The 21,853-nt window shown below is 45.7% G+C and overlaps 1 protein-coding gene across 10 annotated transcripts; it reads right to left on the reverse strand.

Annotated features, from left to right (window-relative positions):
- Positions 1-767: 767 nt before the first annotated feature.
- Positions 768-21,841, reverse strand: LOC113934299 (protein CutA homolog). Of its 10 annotated transcripts, none has more exons than XR_003523626.2 (7): positions 17,570-17,838; positions 13,534-13,682; positions 8,025-8,084; positions 6,183-6,228; positions 5,871-5,920; positions 4,099-4,412; positions 768-1,516 (listed from the first exon to the last, which is right to left on the reverse strand). XR_003523626.2 is itself a non-coding variant. In XM_027615006.2 (7 exons), exons 3-7 carry the CDS (start codon positions 13,650-13,652, stop codon positions 4,310-4,312), a joined length of 378 nt encoding a protein of 125 aa, XP_027470807.1. In that variant the 5' UTR covers positions 13,653-13,682; positions 18,672-18,719; positions 19,395-19,584; the 3' UTR covers positions 769-4,309. The 10 variants fall into 10 exon arrangements, 4 of the variants coding, with proteins under 4 accessions (XP_027470804.1, XP_027470805.1, XP_027470807.1 ...); XM_027615006.2 differs by lacking the exon at positions 17,570-17,838 and adding exons at positions 18,672-18,719; positions 19,395-19,584 and having other exon boundaries at positions 769-4,412; XM_027615003.2 differs by having other exon boundaries at positions 768-4,412.
- Positions 21,842-21,853: the final 12 nt, after the last annotated feature.

Below are 21,853 nucleotides of genomic sequence, written 5' to 3' on the forward strand. Positions count from 1 at the left end.
AACTACTTAATGCACACAGGCACACAATCCTAGAAATGTGCAGTCGTCAGTTCTAGGCCTGTCTCTGCTAGTTATAACTACAGCACTTTGGGCAGGTTCCTTTGCATTCCTCACCCTTTCAATGCCAGCAATAATCCCTGCTGAAGTCAGCCCCCAGGTGAAAGAGGAAACCATTTCACATATGTGATGGGTTAGGACCTTAAACTTGTCTGAATTTGAAAAAAAAAAAAAAATTGGCATGAAGGGATAGGAAAAAGTCAGAAATAGGGAGGTACAGGCCATGGTTCAAGTGGATTTGTAATTTCAGGGGTAGAGTGTAGCCTATTAATGTCTGCACTTAGAACTTCATTAACTGTGGCTCCCACTTTTTGCTACCATGCTTTCTGCTTTGGCCTTTTAACTGCCCTTAGAACAAAATTACAGTTGGAGCCAGGGTGGGAGAAGGGAGTGGGATTATTCCTTGGGCTGAAATCAATTTAATGGAATGAAAAGTGAATGGTCTGTGGTGTCAAGAGACTTGGGTTTCAGTCCAAGTTCCAAAGTGAACAGCTGTATAGACCTCCTCAGATCAGTGGTCCTTCCCAGGCTGAAGAGTGCCTGGTTCTTTGTGGTCTAGATTAGTGATTCAGATTTACAATAAATATTTACCTTTGGAGCTTAGGAACAAGAAATCAGAATTCTCAAAAATTCCCCAAATCATAAGTTATTCTTAAAATACTTAAAACATTTTTCGTATTTTCCCCATTATCATTGATACCTGAAAAAATTTTAATAGGAATTTTACTTAGTAGTATTTACAAAGAACTGTAGCCTATAGGGAATATTTAAACACTGGAAAATGCCAGGGAACATTATTGGATAGCATTCAAAGAACATTCAAATATCCTAGCAAGGTTAAGAATACTACATGAAATCACATGTCAAAATTGCTCAATTAAAATTTATTTTGCTACCAAAGCTTATTTCTTCAAACAAAGCTCATAGAATTTAATGTATACTATGTGTATAAACTCATCTGCAAAAATAACACACAGTTTGCAGCAGACAGGGCTAGACAGACACACTTGGGAGTCAGCAACAATTGCAAGCAAGACTGATTCCATGGTAATCATTTCTCTCCTGCACACTCCTGTCCTGGTTCCCTTCAACCCTCAACTCCGCATGTTGGTGTTTCTTGCTCTTTTTTTATCTGATGATTTCTCCAAACCTGTTGACATCTCTATGCTTTTAAGCTTCAGTATTCACAGATAATTTTAATATTTTTTTCTCATTTCCTCAAGTGATTTTTCTGGAGACTTTGGATTCAAAAAACACCTTTCCTGAGAAACGCTGGGAAGGCATTCCTGCATGGAGCCGCTAGTCTAGGTCCTAGCCCAGCCCCACAGTGGCATTCTGGGGGGACAGTGTGGTCCTAGGGTAAGTAAGCTGGGAATCACGCAGACCTGAAAAATCACTGAACTCCTCTAGATCTGTTCCCTCATCTGCAGAATAAAGATCCTGTCACCAGCCTCCAGATCTGCGGGGAGAAGTAAACAATACAATATATTTTTAAGCATCAGACCAACTTACTGCACAGTTTTTTGGAACCAATAACCCTTCTTTTAGAATTGGCTACAGTAGGCTCTCTAGGTGTTTGGCCTACCAAGGGTATGTCCAACCTCTCTGAAGGAGGCAGTAAGAGCATCAGATCTAGAATTGGACACGTGGGTTCACAGCCTAGCTCAGCCAAGTATTTTAAGTGTCATGCTCTCTGATCTAAGGAGTCAGCTTCCAGCTGAGGAGAACAATGAGTCAGAAGGATAAAATAACGTGGAGAACCTAGGAGAGCACCAGGCAGAGAGCTGGCGTTTGTCCTCTCCTCTCCCATTTCCTGTAGTCAGCTGGGACACTGAGGCAAAGGAAGTCCTCCAAGGAACAGTTTTCTGTGCACAGTCAGCACAGAAAATGCCCCAATGAAGGTCAGAAACAGAAAAATCTCCTTTGGAATTAGTCCCACTTTAAGAAAGTTCCAAGAAAAAAGGCTGGATTTTGCCAATTCCATAGATGAGTAACTGTGGGCTACAGAGAACTCTTTATTCAAATCCTTGAAACATCAATTTGGGAATACTTGCCCAATCCTGTGTAAGAGCTCAAACAGATTCAGACATGCCCTTGAGCTCGAGCAGCTCACGATCTAGAAACAGGAGGATGACTGTGATACACAAGGATGACAGGGACACCGAGGCCGGAGAGCTTCCCTCCCAGCAGAGCTGGTCTCGCAGAGGGGCAGCCAGATTTCCCAGGCATCCGTGCGGGCGGCACTCCAGGCCGAGGGGAGGCCCAAACACAGGAAGAGCTTCACACAGCCTACTGGAAACATCTCCTTGCCAGCGTGGGCAAGGACAGGTGGAAGGTGAAGATGGAAAAAGTGAGGTGAGGCAAGGCTATGAAGGGCCTTGAAGGCCAGACCAAGAAAATGGGCTCTAGGGCGCCTGGGTGGCTCAGTTGGTTAAGCATCTGCCTTCGGCTCAGGTCACGATCCCAGTGTCCTGGGATCGGGTCCTGCATCAGGCTCCCCCTGCTCTGCAGGGAGTCTGCTTCTCCCTCTGCCTCTGCCTGCCACTCCCCCCGCTTGTGCGCTCTCTCTGTCAAATAAATAAATAAAATCTTAAAAAAAAGAAAAAAAGAAACTGGGCTCTATCCCGAAAGCAACAGAGGTAGTCCTTCTGGGGTCCCCAAAGCACTTTCCCTAGGGTTTTTATCCAAGATTTTCACGTGTATCAGAAACATCTGTTGTAAAAAGGGACATCACCATTATCATTCTCTTTGTCCTTCTCCTGAGGCAACCCTCCAAAATCCCCACTGGCTATCAAAACAGGATCCTCTGGACCTTTGGAAGAGCCTCAGCCTTAAGTCCCTACAGGAGCTTCAGAGAAGGGCCCTGGGAGGGCCTCCATTTTATATTTGGAGGAACTAAGGTTTAAGAAGCACAGCTCGTGTCAGAACTAGAGCCTGGCAGTAAAAACCCATCCCACATACCCTTCCGTCTGGGAAGACCCAGGATTCCACAGAGGTCTGTGGACCCCCACGCAAACTGCCCACAAGTCTCCCCAGAGCGAGGTTAACTTGTGACAGGGAGGGGGCCTAGCTCAAGTCTTTCTTCTCACCCCAAAGGGGCTCTGCCTTCCCTGCTCTCTTCCACCTGAGACCCAGGGAGCAGGTAGAGGAGCACCAGACACAGGGTGAACAGGCTTGGCCTTACCATCCTTAATGCAACACACCACCCCCTTGCTGGACCTCAGTGCAGTTCAGTTTCCTTAGGTAATCTATAAAATGGGAGACCGGCTTAGACCACTGGTTTACTAGCTTTTAACCAAAAAAATTAACAAAACAAAACCAAACCCAAAATCTTACAAGTGAGCTTAATATATAAAAATGATAAAAGGTAGCTATACTGGTTGAGGTATGGGTGGGGAGCCTCATAGCCTTACCCCCACCCAGGAAGCACCCAGGGTACCATCTGTCACAACTTCTGAGACCCAAGGGAACAAGTCTGGAAAACACTGGTCTGGCAGTTCCCAGGGGTCTTTCCACTTTAGGATGCTCAGTTTCAATGCTCAACTGACAAGGTTAGTACCACGGGCTCAGAACCTATGTCTCCAATGAGCAAGGCACCAGAACCTTCTGATACCTGTCACATTCAGGCTACGGAAGAGTCTAGACCTGCTTCTAAGCCATGAGGCTGTGTCTAATACCTAATGTTCCCCCAGTCCTACCCACACTCATGAAGCCCATTCCTACTTCCTCAGGACTCAGGAATAACAAATAGCATCTTTAGTTACAAGAAATAATCCTGCTTGTCCCTAAATTTCTACCATTAGCAATTCATCCTTTTGGGTAAAGGGCTTGCCAGTTCCCCTAGAAGGCGACATTCAGCCCACACACTTCGGGTAAACAGGTCACCAGGTCCATTCCTCCTCATGAGAAGCAGAAGAGTAATTACATCCTGGGCACTCGAGGGAGGCCCAGTGACTGAAGGAGATGACAAACCTCACCCTCACTGCCACCTCCCCTTGGCCTCCCCACATAACCATCCTTGCCCTCCCACGCCCTAGCCACCTTTAAGTCTGAAGCACTCGAGACGAATTCCACCGGGTTCTTGCTTGGCCCGACCCACCCAGCCTCTTCTTCCAGCCTCAGGGGCTCAGACCTTCAGCCTCTCAAGTTCCTTGGTTCTTCCATGATGTAATGACACAGAATCCCCAGAGTGCAGCTGCTGCAGGCTAGAGGCAGCCATCAGGAGACACAAAAGCCTCCCCCCGCCCCCAACTCAGTCCTCCTCCACGCCCTCCTCCAGCCACTTGAAATAGTGGACATCTCCTTGGTCCATGGGAAGACTGAAGACTTCTGGGATTTCAAAAGGATGCACCAACCTTTGGAAAGAAAGCAGAGCCCTGTAAGTAGAATCAGCCTATGCAATTAGACCCAACTGGAAAGTGTCACCTGAGCTGCCCTGCGATCTGCCATAGCCCACCTTGTCCAGCGCAGTGGCCCACCACTTCCGAGCCTGTTTCCCACCTGTCAACAAGTGGGGAGTTGGGCCAGATGGCTTTAGAGTCTCACAGTCATGGGTTCAAATTCTAAGTCTGCCCCTCCTCATAGCTATGGAACTATGGACAGGTCACTTAGTTTCTCCAAAGGCCCTACAAAAGAGGGGATAAAAATAGTCTCTCCGTGATTAAATGCGATGGGGCACATGAAGCGCTCACCTGGTATACTGACCAGCCTTGCGTGCCCTGTTAAATGTCACTTACTATCTTCATTACTATCCCACACTCATCACTGTGCCTTCCCCAAACAAGCTCAACCCTAACCCCCCCTCCCCTATACCTCCGGATTCTCTTCTCCATCTAAAAAGTTCTCTGTTGATCACTTAAAAGCTTATCTATCCCTCAAGTCCCTACTCAACCACTGACCTTCTCCAAGGGATCTTCCTCGACTATCCAAACCCACAGGGATCTCTCCCTTCTCTCCATTTCTTTCACCTGGCCTTCAGCACACAATACAAGTTCTCTTCACTTCTCAGACCAAAGATATATGAGGCCTTGGGCCTCAGTCCCCCATCTGTCAAATGGGGGTGATAATCCCCTGCTTCCTTTCCAATAAAAGAGGCAATGTCAAGTTCTCATGAGATAGCACACTTAGTAATCACGACACACGCACAGGCGCTTAAACATCTGGGAGTTGGGGTAATTTTATCCAGTGACTTGAGATAATGAATTTTCTTATTTCAGGGACACACATCAGTGTACGTATTTGTTTGTTTTATTTTGGGGGGGTGAGGGGCAGAGAGGGAGGGAGAGAGAAAATCTTAAGCAGGCTCTGTGCCCAGCGCAGAGCCTGACATGGAGCTCAATCCCAGGATCCTGAGATCATGACCTGAGTGGAAATCAAGAGCTGGATGCTTAACCGACCGAGCCACCAGGTACCCCTATTATTTTAAAAGAACTAAAATATTTTTTTAATTTAAATTAAAAAAATATTTTTTAATTTAATTAATTTTTAATTTCTTAATATTTATTAAAAATATTAATTTTTAATATTGTTTTAATTTCTAATATAATAAACTTTAATATAACCCATGCAAACAAAGCTCCTCTGGCCCCTCGATAATTTTTAAACATGTAAAGGGATCCTGAGACCAAAATTTTGAGAACCATTGTCTCAACAAACTCATTCTAGCCTCTCATTTTACAGATGAAGAATCTGAGGGGCAGGGATGTGCCCAGGGTCATGTGGGAGGTTGGTGACTAGGCGCTAGTCTCCTGATTTTCAAGCTCATTCACTTAGTCCCCAGTACGTCCCTGGCTGAGAAGAGATGCCAACATTACCTGATATAGCTGGATAGCACGTGGACCTTGGAAGTCTTTGTCTTTATTAGCTGTAAAAGAAAAAAAAAAAAATCCCCGCTTTAGGGAGGACCTCAGGCCCAGCTGGGTAGCTACTGATTCATCTGGCCACTCAGGAAACAGCATTCCTCCAGGTGACCAGGCACTGATGCATTTGCAAATTAGCCTAGGGCATCTGATGTGGGGCAAGAACCTCAATCGGTTGATCTTTGCTCAATTTTCCCTGGAACCTGGGAAAAGGCCTTGGTCTCACTCTTCCCCTATCAAGGCCCCAACGCCCCCATCCTCACTCACCAACAGGATTTCAGTGGCTTCTTCGATTTCTCCATTCCAAAAGTACCTAGAGAAGAGAACAAAAGCAAATTATGATGCTCGGAAGATGAGCCCAGTGAGATGCCTGACCTGACCCGGTCAGGTGACTTACCAAGGTAGAAACTTTTAAAATCTTTCCAAGCCCACATAAAAATGTCTGGAATTGGCCAAGTCCCCAAAGGTCATCTAGTCCAACCATTCTAATGAATGCTTCTAGCAGCTGCCTAAACATTCCTGGGGGTGAGAGGTTCACCATCTCTTGAAGAAGTCCATCGATCTACCTTACAGGCTAGAAAACATGAGATGGTTTTCTTTATGGCATGCCAACATCTGCCACCCAGTCGTTTTCTCCAACTTCCATATGAAGAGCCACCTCAGGGTAGCCCTGCAGAAACTCCTATGTTTTCTCTCCTCCAAACTGGGCATCTCCAGCTCTTTCGGATTTTATTTATTTATCTTAATAAGAGAGAGTCTCAAACACACTCTGCGCTAAGCATGGAACCTGATGTAGGGTAGGGCTCGATCTCACGACCCTGAGATGACGACCTGAGCCGAAACCAAGAGCCGGACACTTACCCAACTGTGCCACCCAGGCGCCCCTGCAGCTCCTTCTATGCTCATCCTATACTCCTGGCTTCTAGGCCCCTCCCATCCTTTGGACTAGTGCTACTTTTATTATTGACTCTCAAAGTGGAGTGCCCACAAATGGATAATTAAAAAAGCACAGGAGACTTCAGGGAAAAAGTGAGCCTTATAACATATGAAAACAGGTCCAAAACTTAAAAAACAAAGTCAGTAATGAAGTTCAGAAAAGAGTCCAAAAACAGTATCAATGGAAGGGAAAGAAAGTTGGCCTGAAAATACCTACACTGACTCAGGGCAAGTCTAAGATAGCCTACTCCACTGGTGCTATGGTGAAGGGGTCAATTATAAAAAGGATGGACATATGAAGGGAATGTGAGGCTGAAATTCTGTTCTAGTTCCCAAGCACTGGTTCCCAGACTGGCTTTATGTGAATCACCTACACAATTTTTTAAAAATTCAGCGACTCAAGCCCCACTCTCAGGGAGAATGATAGAGCAGATCTAGAATGGTGCTCAGGAATCTAAAGCACAGCCAAATTTGGGAGCTATAGAGCTATAGATGATGTGAGCCCTGAGGGGATGACATCACTGGGGGAGGGGTGTGGAGGGAGCTTCCCTTATAGAGCACTTTTCTGTTTTGACCTTCACAGGAGATATTCTCTCTCCTCACCCACCCTCCCTCCCCCCACCCAACCAGGGGAAGAAGGAGATGAGAAACAGGCTAGGATGGGCGAGATTACGGCACAAGACAAATCCTGCACAGCTAGTACTGGGATGCTGACATATTTCGATGAGGGAAATGGAACAGACCAGAATTAACTCAAGTGAGGGTGTTAAAGAAATGAAAGGCAAACAACACAAAAACAGCTTGTCACATAAGCCAACCCCTCAAAGTTTTCCAGAGAATTCAAAAGCAGTGGGAATTAGCTTCTTTGATATCCCTAATAGGCTTACTCAGGGATGGAACGCCCAGTCGGACTTCTTTGCTAACAGCAAGCTAACTAATTTAAACAAAGAATGTGCAAACAAGATTCGCTTTTCCTAAACTATAGGTCTTTTTCCTCCCTTCTCCTATTTTTGCTTTTGTTGGTTGACAGAAATCCACTAGGTGACTTCCTCCGAATGCAAATTAACAATGAACTGTTCCTTAAACAAATACCCAGCAGCTGAGTGTTCTTTCCACCAGCCAGGACCTGACCTAGCACCCCCACACCGTTCTACAGGCCATAGCAAAACTCACAGTGAGGATGCCTTGGGCAGGATGTTCACAGAGGCAGCCAGCTTCTTATCCAGGCTAGCCCTAAAGCAAACAGACAGAGTCACCGTCACCAGGGTAAGTACCCAACATCTTAAGAAAAGGGACAAGGCACAGGAGTTCTTGGGAATTACTCTGGTTTCCTGAGAACCATTTAGAGCACCCCTTCCCCCTCAAGGTAACACATTCCATAACCAGCACGCACAACACAGAACTTCTAAAGACAGCGCAGTTTATAAATCCTTCCCTGGGTGGGGAGGAAAGGAAGGAAGCAGCTATGGCAAGGCAGTTTTAAGGACAGGCCCAGTCTGTTTGGGGAAGGGAAACTGATTAACACTGGACACAAGACGTGGATTCCATTCCCGACCCTGCATGTGACTTTAACCATGTTCTTTCTTTCATTCTAAGAATAAGTATTTGAGCCCCTATCCAAGATAGGCATGTCCCCCTCACTCAAGCTGACTCTCCTGCTGTACAATAACAGGATCAGTTTAGTCAGTGGTTTCCAACCCTTCCACCGTCATTTTAGTCTATCACCATCTTCTGCTTTTATCTCTCGGGTATGTGTCGGGCTGACACTCACTGCTTCTGATCTCTACCCACATGACCACACAGAACAGCTATAAGTCCAAGTAAGAGAAAAAAAAAATCATACCTTGTGTTTGGCAAATATAGGCTCTTTTCACCTTTTTTATGTAAAGGTTTCCACCATAGCCCTAAGAGCAGAGCCATCACTTTGCAGACCTCTAAGATTTTTTGGGCAGACCACAGCTTGGAGCTCCTGGTCTGATGTTCTGATTCCTGTGCAGAGCCCCAGGGAACGCAGTCAGATGTGCCCGAATTAGTGTAGGTGTCACAGAAACAGGGGCACCACCAAATCATCGATGCAAAGAAGCATTCCCAAGCAACAAAACCAGAAGCCCTCAGAATCAGGCCGGCCCTGACAAACCTTTCTCAGGTCTCAGGCCGCCAAGGGGGGGGCCAGTCTCTGTGCTCTGAAGTGCCCGGACCCTGCCAGATAAACCTCATCTGAGCCCTGCACACCGATCCCTCCTGCCCTCAGCTGCTGCCAAGAGAACTGACCTACTTTCTCTTCTATGAGTTCCAGGTTCAACAGTGCTCTTTTTAAGGCTCCACATTAATGTGGCACTCCCTTGGAAAATTCCAGAGCTAAATAAGTCCCTGACTGTAAGGAGAAGCACATAGCACAAATCTGTTTAAGCAAACATGGCAAGTCTTACTCACTCAATTGTCCACTGAGAAATGACATTTTATTGCTCCTGAAGGTGGCAAGAAAACACAGGGAGTGAGTTAAACCTTTAAAAAAAATAATCCCACTGTCTCAAAGGCCCAGAATATAAACTCCTCAGTGACTGATCACAGCAACCTGTCCACAGGTAAAAGACTGTAGAAATATGGAGGGCTGTGTTCTTCAAAAAGACCCTATAGCCAAAGGAAAAAACCCAAAACAAAAACAAAAACACAACCAGAGAGTGTGAGAGCAAAAGAGAGCACATCAGCTGACTGACACACAGGCTCAGCTGAGGAGAGCAGAAGATAGAGACACGTAGAGCTCTTAGGGCCTGGAGAAACTGCCAAGTTCACAGACTAGTGAATCACAGACCACAGACATGGTTCAGCTCATACAGAATTTTTAAAAATTTTGACTTTGTTACTAATATTTATTATTAGGATATTTCACACTCAAAAAATACAGATTATCTATCTTCTCACCAGAAAGTAAGTCTGGTAACATTAGAACTACAGTCCAGCAAGGTCACGTTTAGCTAGAGCTGAGCAGTGGCTACTCCCTGGAGGCGTGACATCCGTTCCCACCGCTCTTCTCCCTCCCAGCACACAGGGAGAGTCAGGGCTGCTATCCATCATCACCTGCCCTCATGACACTCCAGCCCACTTTGCTCAATTAGGGGCCTACCTGTAGGTATTTGTGTTTGCGCCCCGATCTAATCCATTTCCCTCTAATATACAGGAGATGGAAGCCCAGGGAAGGAAGACTTGCCTAAGGTCCTACGTGGAGTTGGCAGCAAAGAGGACACTAGAATCCAGGTCTTCTGATTCAACACTCAGGATTTTCACCCCGGCCCCAACAAGAAATGTTTCTAGGTAATTTTTCTAGCTAAGAATGTGTCTTTCAATGAAGAGATCTAAGAACCTGCCAGGAACCAGAACTGAACTGACCCAGAACTGAGAGGCAGCAGACTAATCTCTAAAGAACACTACAGAAGACAGACCACTAGCCCAGAGCTAAGGGACCTGGCGTCAGTGCTGGTTCTGTAGCTAAGCTGGGGTTCCTGCCTGCTCCTGTTCATGGGGCCCTCCCCATCATGTACCATTTACTCTCCTATAAATCCTGGCAACTAAACCTGTCTGCCTCTTTTCTATCGAAACGATTAATAAAAAATATAAAACAAATTCGGTTGAGTGAGAGCCCCACAGCCATATTCCCTAAAGGCTCCACTTCAGACCTGCAGGTCAAGCGGGTGGACTAACAAACCGTAGACAATAGGAAATACTCATTACTCAGCCCTGCCAGCACCTAGTAAGAACGCGTTATGTACCAGCGACTACAAGGAAGCCCCAAAGGAGAAAAGGCCACCCTGAGACATGAGTGGGAGAAGGCAGGGGAACTGCCACAGAAGATGAGAGCAACAGTCCCCGTCTGGAGGCCACGGGAACCAGAGCAGGCAGGAACATGAAGGCAACCATCCAGGTGAGTAGCTGGGATGCCATGGCAGGAGCAGTTGGACCCCTGGAATCTCCCAGGGCCCAGGCAGCAGTGATGGAGTGCTTGTCGCCAGGCAAGAGAGCTAAATGTGCCAGCAGAGCCGTTACAAGGGCCCCCCAGCCCCCACTCACTGAAAATAGTGCTGCATAATGCCAATTCCTGGCAGCCCTTCTGCACCTCCCCACAAACATGACTAAAAAGATGAGAGAGGTCCCAGTTAATCCCAAGTAACTGAGGAAGGTCAATAACCAAGAGACAAAACTGAACAAACAGAAGAATTTACACAAGAGAATCAGTTAATAGAACATTCAAAACCAAGCTTTTTTAAAATAAGTATAATTATATATACTTGGAAGTTGCTGAGAGCAAATCTTCAAAGTTTTCACCACACACACATATAAATGGTAACTATGTGAGGTCAGGGATGTGGTAACTAACCTTACTGTGGTAATCATTTAGCAATATGTATTTATATAAAGTATCAAGTTTACACAATGTTATATGTCAATAATTGGTCAATAAAACTGGAAAAAAATTTAAAATATATTAAGTGTAATTAATATCCACAGAGAGATAAGGCAAAGTTATTGCATCCATAAAATATGATCAGACAATTATGAAATAAGAGCAGTTGGTTATTAAAAAAATAGAAATCTTGAAAAGGAAAACTATTAAAAAAATTATAATTTTTTAAACAAACAAAAAACAACAGGAGGGCTGAATAGCAAAAGAGCTGAGAAACAAAGAAGAGAGACGACTGCTCCAAATTCTCCCAGCATGTAGAATAAAGAAACAGAAAAATATAAAAGTTCAGTCCCAGAGAACAAATTCAACATCTATCTAATTAGGAGTTCCAGGAAACGGACACAGAAAGAATAGAGAAAGAATATTTACCAAATGAATAGTTGAACATTAAGACAGAGAGAAACTCCTAAAATCTATCAGAGACCAAAAGCATTACCTACAAAGAACGAGACTCAACAAACACCCGACTTCTCAACAGAACCTTGGATGCAAGAAGTCAGCAGAGACCTCTCCCCAAGCATACTTGGATCCATTTACTGAACTGGCCTTTCGACTAGTTAGGATCCAGGCGTTAGAGTCCTTGTCCTCCCAATACCCCACCTCACAGATGTCAACTGACACTATTCCCTGACAGGACCCAGAGTGGCTGATTCAAACAGTTCAGCACATACCCTAGGTATACCAGAAGCATCAAAGGGATTTCAATTCCTAGCTGCTAAATATTACGGTCATATTTCTGGAGTAATCATGGGTTCTTTCAGGCAAGTGCTAGTCTCCAAATATAACATTGTGTAATGGGGCAAACACAGACATTCTGGTTGGGGGAAGAAAAATGGAATAAATTCCAAGGTTAATCTGTGACCAAGAATTTGGAAGCTGTTGTGTCCCCAAAGACCAGATTCAACGTTTTAAAACACTGTAACTTAGTCTATCAATTTCAAGATGGCTGAGTTTATAGAGCTAGCCAGTCCATCACCCTCCAGACCCACTAACCCTCTTCAAAGTCACAGCTATAAGAAGGAGTGAAGGGGGACATTCAGATAGAACAGTTAGTGAGCATCTACTATGTCCACTTTACGGGGTAAGAACTGTACATATTTCCTATCGTTTAACCCTCACAATGGTCCTGTGAGGTAAGTGGCATTACCCTATGTTATAAATCAGAAAACTGATGCTTTGAGAAAGAAAGCGACTTGCCCAGGGTCACAGTTACTGACGTGGCACAGCCAAGATTCAAACCCTGGTCTGATTGTAAGTCCAGGGCTCTTTGTACCACACCATAGGTGCTTTTAGAAATTTGCCAAATACTGGGGTGCCCGGGTGGCTCAGTCGTTAAGCGTCTGCCAGGGTCCTGGGATCAAGTCCCACATCGGGCTCCCTGCTCAGCAGGAAACCTGCTTCTCCCTCTCCCACTCCCCCTGCTTATGTTCCCTCTCTTGCTCTCTCTCTCTAATAAATAAATAAAATCTTTAAAAAAAAAAAAAAAAAAGGAAGAAATTTGCCAAATACTGGGGCGCCTGGGTGGCTCAGTCAGTTGATCGTCCAACTCTTGATTTCGGCTCAGGTTATGATCTTGGGGATGTGGGATCAAGCCCCACCATTTGGCTCCATGTTGAGTGGGGAGTCTGCCTGGGATTCTTTCTCTCTCCCTGTCCCTCCCCCTGCTCACACACTGTCTTTCTCAGTCTCTAAAATAAACAAATCTTGAAGGAAGGAAGGAAGGAAGGAAAGAAGGGAGGGAGGGGGAGGGGGGAGAGAGAGAGAGAGAAAGGAAGGAAGGAAAGAAGGAAGGAAGGAAGGAAGGAAGGAAGGAAGGAAGGAAGGAAGGAAGAAAAAAAGAAAGAAAGAAATTTGCTAAATACGTGGAATAGCCTCCTCCTCCTCACTTGCCATGGTGAGCACCTCTAGGAGTAAGCTAAGAGAATATCTCTAAGAAGAAAGAGAGCTGAGCCAAGTATTAGAAGACAAATTCTCAGCCTGCAGAGTTCTGTTGTCCTCTGACCTTAACACCTTGGGCAGCCACCTAGCTCTCTGGGCCTCATATCCCTTAAACGCTCCCATGCACCACTCAACATTTTCAGGCCCAGCAGCAGGATCTGTCGGGGGATCATTCAGCCGTGCTCCTCTTATCACCTCAAGCAGATAGCTGTGTAGTGGACAGAGTGGAGCATCCCAATAGCTCCCCCAGCCTCCTGGGGCAGCACCTAAGCCCCTTCACTGTACCTGGCAATATCTCTGGCAATTTGCTCATTGGGACAGTTGACAAAGACGATGGAGTAAGTGCCGGAGACATAGCTGCCGGTGACAGCTGAATGGAGCCGCAGGCTAAGGGTCCTGAACATGGGGTATGACAGGAAAGAAGCTGTCAGGATCTACATGGTAGGGAGAAAAAAGCACAGGTCAGCAGTGACATGGCCAATTCACGATATGCCAGCTCAAGCAAATTGTAACCAAGGCTAAGTGTCATTTTTTCATCCCCATTCCCCATCCACAAAATAATTCCCGGTATCTGTATTGAGCTTTAGCGCTTAAGTTTTTGTGCCTAAATATTTTCCTCTGTATTTTGCAGGTGATAAAGAAATGGAGGCTCAGAAATCAAGATCACATAGCTTGTAATTGGGGAAGCCAAGATTGGGAATCGTCGTCTGGATGAGCAGAAATCCATTCTTATTGTATAAAACCGCTATTAGAAGTAATGCCAACTGGAATCCACTGAACTACTATCATCCTATGGGGATTATTTATGAATGATCTACTGATGTCGTAGAGTTAATTTCACCTCCATTCATTTGTGTCTGTGCAGGCGCTGTGGGTAGTCCAGTGGAAAAGGTAGCCTAGTTCAAAGTAATATGACCTGTGCTGTTGTAACTGAGAGGTGGTAGGACCTAGAGGAAGGTTGTACCCGAGGGAGAAGAGGCTTCAAAGGTAAGGTACCGTCTAAGTTGGATCTGAAATCATAAGTAAGTTTACAAGAGGAGAGGGAGGTACTCCTAGTAAACATTAATATGTACAAACTCAAGAGGTATTAAGGGATGGATGAGATCTCCAATCTGCAGGTATGATATCAGGAGGAAATGAGACTGGCTAGCCTTATAAAGAGAAGGGTCAGTCAGAGGAGTTTGGGGTTTGTACTCATGGGATAGGGTGCTTTCGGAGGTTTTTTAGGTAGGAGAGTAATAAACGTGGCCAAGTGGGGCAGAGTAACTTTAGAGAGAGGAGTGACCAGAAGGCCGGCTACTTAAAAGGCCATTACAATGATCTAGGAAACAGACTTTAAGCTCTTGAGCAAAGAAGATGACAGTGACAATGTGAGCAAAAGACACTCAAGATACAATTGTTCTTACTATTTTAATGACAAACATTTAAAATAAGAGGAACTGGAAACAATTGGAAAATGGCTTCCATTCCAGGGCTCTCTGCTTAGGGGAGATCATGGAGCCATTAACAGGATAGAGGTGACTTGCAAGGAGGCCCGCAGTGACTCAGGCAAGGCTGAACAGAAGTGTGCTTCTCCTGCCTCCCAGCCTAGGGCTCAGGCCTCACTCAAATAAGCCTCTGTCCTCCCACTCCTTCCACATTATTGCCTGGGGCCTGGCTCCTACTTCTTGGCAGGGCCTGAGCAGCCTTTTTAATGTTTGGAGTTTCAGTTTGACTAGAGGCCTGTCTGGGCTGGGTTCCTCAATCCCTCCTACCACCTCCACCAACACCTCCAAATCAAAATACCAGTCCTCTGAACTAAACCAGTGACCACGCAAGAACAAAAGAACCAGGCTTTTCAATGAAGCTTTTATTGCATGTGTGTGTTTTTTAATGACAACTCAACTTGACTATAAGAAAAAAGTAAAAGCACTAGAGAGCAGGATTTAAATCCTAGTGCCGGTACTGCTAACTGCCTGTGGCCTTCAACAAATACCTCCCCTCCCTTCTGTAACTGTTACTTAGAGAATGCAGATTCTGACACTTCCGCTGCCTATCTCAGAGTTGTCATGGGTTCAAACCGGATAGCAAAAAGACTTTGTAATCACTGATTCGATAAAGAAAGGCACCGTGCTTTGCTCATCACTGTACCTCCCGCACAGTTCATGGCATGCAGAAGGTTCACAATAAATACTTGGAAACTAGTGAATTAATAATACACCAGCAATATGTGGTTATTAAGACTAAATAGTGGGGACATCTGGGTGGCTCAATCGGTTAAGTGTCCACCTTTGGCTCAGGTCATGATCCCAGGGTCCTGGGATCAAGTCCCACATCGGGCTCTCTGCTCAGTGGGGAGCCTAGAGCCACTTGCCAACAAAAACAAGCGAAGCACACATACATACACCCTTCTCCTTCTGCCTGCCGCTCTGTCTACTTGTGTGCTCTCTGTCAAATAAATAAATAAAATCTTAAAAAAAAAAAAAAAAAGACTAAATAGTGAAGTAGATAGGGCTTTCGAGTCACCGGCTTTGGCTCTGACCAGAGAACTGAATATACTAAAACACTGTAAGGCTCCAATGACTCTAAAGTGGCTTCCAGGCACAGAATCTAGACAAAAGGCCCTTTTGACCAAAAAAGCCATTCCTAGGGAAGATCTGGAACATTTCAGCCAGTAGGTTATCAGTGGAAAACTGCACTTACTGGATTAACTATAAACTCACCTAAAATGTATCGAAACTCTCATATGAATTCATAGTCAAAATGCTAAGAGGTAAGTGGGCCCTCAGGTATCTAAGATAACCCATCATTTCACAAACAAGGTAACTGAGACAGAACATACAGAAACTCTGTGATAGAACCAAGACTAATCCAAGACTCCTGCATCCCACTGTGGGTTCTTTGAACTGCAGTGAGCATGCCTAGGAATGGGTTTAGTGGGGTCATTTCAGCTTCACATACGCCAGTGGTTCTCAACTCGGAGGAATTTTGCCCCCTGGGGGATAACTGACAATGTCTGGAGACAATTCGGACTGTCATGACTGAGGAGGAGGTGCTCTTGGCATCTAGTAGGTAGGTAGAGGCCAGAGTTGCCGCTCACATCCTTCTGTTGTTCCACACAACACACAGTGAAGGACAGACAGACAGCTGTTTACACATGTCTCCCCCAGGGTCTCATTCATTTTCACACGTGCAGGACTTTACCACCCTTGACAGGGAGATTTGAGAAATGTTTGTGGATCTAGCAACAATGTGTTGGAAGCATGAGAGGCCAGTTTGGAACCAAGGGTGGACTACAATATATTCATTCTGTGACATTCTATGAATGCAAAATTGACAGAAAATACACACATCAGAATATTCCCCAATAGCAATATTATAATGGAAAAAGATTCACTATAATTTTTAAAGTCTTTATAACATTTTCATACTTAGCTTTTACTAAACACTTTTTGGTTCATATTTCATTCTGCCATTTTTTTTGTCCTGGAATATTTACATAGCTTTGAAGAGGTTATGACTGACTTTACAACCTGTGTTAAGACAGAAGGGGCCTCAGCAGCCACCCAGTGATTCTAACCTTGTAATCAACCTAATTTTAAGGAACCTGTGATACTCTGGAATTGAGTGCTACATTGTGTTTAGCCATACATTTTCCTTGTACAAATCCAGAATTTTCACACGCACGCACACACACACACACACAAATCAAGAAAATCTACAGTTCCAAAAAGGTTAAGAGCCACTGATTTGTGCCAATTTTTCAGATGAGCAATGTAACGGCCAGAGAGAAGAAATCACCCAAAAAGTGAGCAAGACTTCTGACCCTCTTCTACAGTTCTTTCCACATCCCTGCTCAACCACCACCACCACAACACATTTGAAGATATTTCAGAGATGAGAAAACCAAACGCTTCTTCAAATGCAAAACAAAAACAACAACAAAAACAAAAAACGAGATAGTGACCGCAAGAGAAAGATTAAAAGAATCTATCATGTGACCCCTAGATCAGAACTCGCCAGCAGACAGCCCATCATCTCCCCGGACAACCCCGGCAATGAAATGCAGCCCAGTCACTCCTCCTCACAAAGTGGGGAGTGAAGGGTTGCTGGTAATCTTCAGAAGTATGCTATACACTCTCCAGGACACCAGGGTCGGGGGGAGGGCTGGGGGGGGCAGTGGTCGTGTGTCTCAGGGGATTCCCCCTTCCACCTCCTACCTGCCTGCTCCCAGCTCAAAATCCCAGAAGTAGAAAAAAGAAACACACCTTCTCCCCTCAATTCCCCAGGTTGGAGGTTTAGGGGTGAGAGAGTTCACAGAGCCGTAGCATGGGACACTCACCAGGAAGCCTATGAGGACAGAGGGCCGCAAGCAGCCTGGCAGAGGGCACCGAGGGCCCAGCCTGTCCATGGCGTCGCTGGTAATTCAGTAGCACAGCCGTGGCAAACTGCAGCCTCGGGCTGAGCTGCAACCTGATGGGCGGGCACGGAGGGCCTACACTGCCCTATCCCCTCACCACCTGCTGCCTGCCCCACCGCCCAGTCAGGCCCCAGCCAGGCTGGCGGGGAGGGCAGAGTGAAGTGGGACGGGGCAGGGAAGAGGGAGTAATTCTCACTAGGCAATTCTCTTCCCAGAAACAAAAAACCCAGACACCATATGCTGACCTACAACCCCGGAAAAAATTAAAATACTAATTTTCCCTTCCCATTCTAACAACAACAACAAAATGATAAAATTCCCATATGTACAGATAAGGAGATCTACGTTTCTTAGATACATAAAACTTCCAGAAACCACGGCACACAAACACTAATACACATACACAAAACGCTTCCACTTTATAGGGGCCCATCCTGCCAACAAAAACAAGTGAAGCACACATACATACAGGCGTGCGCACACCCACACACACACCTGCCTTCCTGTCCCCCACAGCACCTCCTCCTCCCAGGATCTCCCATCTAATTCTCCCTGGCTTAAAATACTCTTGTTCCCACCTGCTCTCCCTATGAACTCACTCATCTTTCTAGGCCAGCTGCTCCGTGCAGCTTTTTGCAGGGTTAGTCCCACAGTCCTCTATTTCCCCTAAGGCACTTCGTACACACTTTTGTTGCAGCATCCGACATCATCAACTATGGAGAGCTGCAAACAAGTAAGAGGAGCAGCAAGCTAATGACTGACTGCTGCCCTTCGGGGATGCAGAGTCCACTGATGCCACGGTGTGCAATTTTTTAATCCAGCTTTTTATGTGAAATATCTTAATTTTTAAATGATATGTCTGGGGCAGGGGAAAGGACTGAGTACACAAGGCCACCAGTAAACTTTCTCAAGGAAACTGTTCTATATCTGGATTGTGGTAGTGGTTACACAAGCGTTTAAAAAAATTCAACAAAATTCAACATACACTTACGTTGGTGAATTCTATATTGTATGTAAACAGTACCTTAACAAGCCGGGGAAATGCTGGAAACCAATTCAAAATTGTTGTATGCTGGGTAAACCAAACAAAACAGATCTGTTAGCCAAATCTGGCTTGCAGGCTGCAAGTTCACAGTCTTTGTGTTTAATTATCTGTTTACTGTCTGTCTCATTCCTTGGGACTCTTAAGTTCTTAAAGGCCCACACTTCTCACCAGTGTCTGACAAAGTAGTTAATAAACCAGTTATAGCCCTGGTCTTATCATTTACATAGTTAGCTGTGAAGACTCAGGCCAATTACATAAACTCTCTGAGCTCTGGGCCGGGGCGGGGATTAACAAAGAATACTCATGTAAGAATGTTGTAGAAAATGTAAGACCATGTCAGCTTTTCAAAAGCAAGTGGTCTCAGGACTCCCGGCCGGCTCAGCGGCAGAGAATGTGACTCTTGATCTCAGGGTTGTGAGTTTGAGTCCCACATTGGGTGTAGAGATTACTTAAAAAATAAAACCTTTAAACAAACAAAAACCAAAAGCAAGTAATCTCATACTGACTACCATGGTTAACTCAGAAAATCTCCATTTGTGATTGAAGAACTTAGTATCTGTGGAAAAACTGGGTTAGAGAAAATGAAGCTGTGGTCCTAAGAAAACCTTTTTATATCCAAAGTCCAGTAAAATAAGTCAAGACTGTGATCTTTTATACCTATTACATTAATAAGAAATATAGCCACTGTTAATGACCATTTACCTTAGATCCCGAGATGACTTCCTGAGATGATGTCCCCAATTTTAGCACAGGACCCCACACAGCTTATGCTCAATAACTGTTTGTTGAATGACTAAATGACATGGATGTGTGGCTGGTGATGATAAGGATGGTCATGATGAAGGGAGATGTTGGGGCAACAGGGGAAAAATGGCAAGAGATGAACTGTCATTTGGAAGGCACTGCCTCTGAATTCTCTTCTTCCTTTAACTCAGGCACATCTACTCTCTCCAGATTCAATTCCAAGGTTAGATTCCAAAAGTCCAATTCTGCATTTATGGCTTTGGCAGATTCTTCAGATAGAGTGAGAGTCTCAGTGCTACTGCTTGAGGGTCCAGGATCTTCTTCTGGAGGCTTCTTGTCCTCTTTCCTTCTCTCTACCTGCTTCTCCTCATGGGATTCAGATTCAGACTCCCCTTCAGACTCCGATTCTGCATCCATCTTCTTCATCCACACTACTTCCTCTTTGCTTGTGTCTTTTTCTTTCTTCAGCTCCTTTGCTTTATTTTGAAGGTTCTTTTGCACCTCTTTATAGGTATATAACAATTTATTGAAGTCTTTTTTAAAGGCCAAACTTCGGTCCAGGAAAGGATCCATATCAATTGCAGCATCAATGAGGTCTGAGGCCTGGCGTAAGACAGCATTCAATTTCCTTAAATTCATCTTTACCTCTGGTTCCGGGGACTTGTCTTCTTCCGTATTTACTGATACAGACTCTCTCTCAGTTATGGCCAAAGCCTGAAACTTGAGCAGCTCATTAATTTCACCCTCTTCGATGTCAAGGAATTTAAAGTCCATCCGTTTTGCAGACTCTACGATTTTTGCAACTTCTTCATTAGCTCTAGGGAAACATGCATAATCATTCACAACATCATCCCAAAGTTTCCACCAGGCTTTATTAAGGGCAGCCGGTTTTATATCATCCATTGCCTCTTTTATCACTACCAAAGCATCAGCAATGTTGTATTGTTGCCATGTTTCTTTCAAAGTAAGGCAAGGGTTTTTTTCAATACAGTCAGCAAAGTGGTCAAACATATGCTTGGTGTAATACCTCCTGAATGCTTCAATTACACCCTGGTCCAAGGGCTGAAGATAGCTAGCGCCTTCCAGAGGGAGGAACACAATATCAACATTAGGATGAGCAAAGAATAATGAGTCTGGGTGATTGGGACCTCTGTCCAGAATTAGCAACACTCTGAACTCAAGATTTTTTTCTATTAAATAACTCCGGGCCTGATGGATAAAACAATTATGAAACCAATCCAAGAAGAGGGCAGCGGTTAATGATACTTTAGGGTGTGATCGCCAGAACACGGGAAGGCGGTTTTTATCTTTTTCCAAAAGACAAGTGGGGTTGGGGTCTTTATAAAGCAGCAAGGGTTTTATCATTTTGTCACCGGCGGCGTTGGCACAAAAAATGAGGGCTATCCTGTCTTTAGCTTCCTCTAAGCGTTCGGGGTTTTTGTCTTTTTCCCTAAAAGTACGTGAAGGCATGCACTTCCAAAACAGGCTCACCTCCTCGGCGTTGAAGACCTGCTGGGGCACGTAGCCTCTGGCTCTGATGAGTCTCTGGACTTGTTTGGAATACTTGGGTGCCGACTGGGCATTCAGGGGTTCTTCCTCCCCCATCAGCCTCGAATTTCGCAGACTGTAGCGGTTCCTAAACTTCTCAAACCATCCCTTGCTCGCATGGAACTTATCCGGGTTGCCGTTCCCAGTGGTTTCGACCAGCTGCTTGTAAATGCGCTTGGCCTGGCTGCAGATGGCTTTCAGCGTCAGAGGCCGCCCTCCTATGGTCTGGTCCTCCACCCAAAAGGTTAACTCGGTCTCCATCTTCTCGATGTTTACATCACGGGGAACGCACAGCACCTTGGAGCACACCGGCGAAACACTCTCCATGCTGGCCCTGATGGCCTTCTCGTTTTTCTTAATGGTGCGCACGGTTGACTCGTGGACGCCAAACAGGCGCCCCACGTCGGTGTTACTCACGCCTTCTTCCAGCTTCTCGAGAATTTTCATCTTGTCCTCCAGAGGCATGACCCTCCGCCTCCTCTTGACTCGTGTCTGGCCCGGAAGCAGGATGCCCATAGCCTCCGCGCCGCCTGGGGTGGCCTCGGCCGCTGCCCAAGCCGCGGCGGCCTCCACCACCGCCGCCCTCGCCGCAGCCGACAGCCTGGCTTTGGGCCCGGGCGGCCGCCCGCGAGGCCGTTTAACCTTCTGTGGGTCCTCATTGTCACCACTCCGCTTGCCGGGCATCTGACGCGCCTTCGCTCTCTGAGGGAAATACGCAAGCCGACCGGAAAGTCGGCCTCCGCGACCCCCCGAGCGGCGCCCGCGATGACGCCCGGCCGCGACCCCGCAAACACCGGCGACAGTTGGCCCAGCTCCTTGACGGCCCCGGTCTCGCGAGGCTTGGCGGCCCCCGAGCGCGCGCGCGGCCC

This window comes from Zalophus californianus, chromosome 13, assembly GCF_009762305.2.
Source record: "Zalophus californianus isolate mZalCal1 chromosome 13, mZalCal1.pri.v2, whole genome shotgun sequence".
Lineage (NCBI taxonomy): Eukaryota > Metazoa > Chordata > Mammalia > Carnivora > Otariidae > Zalophus > Zalophus californianus.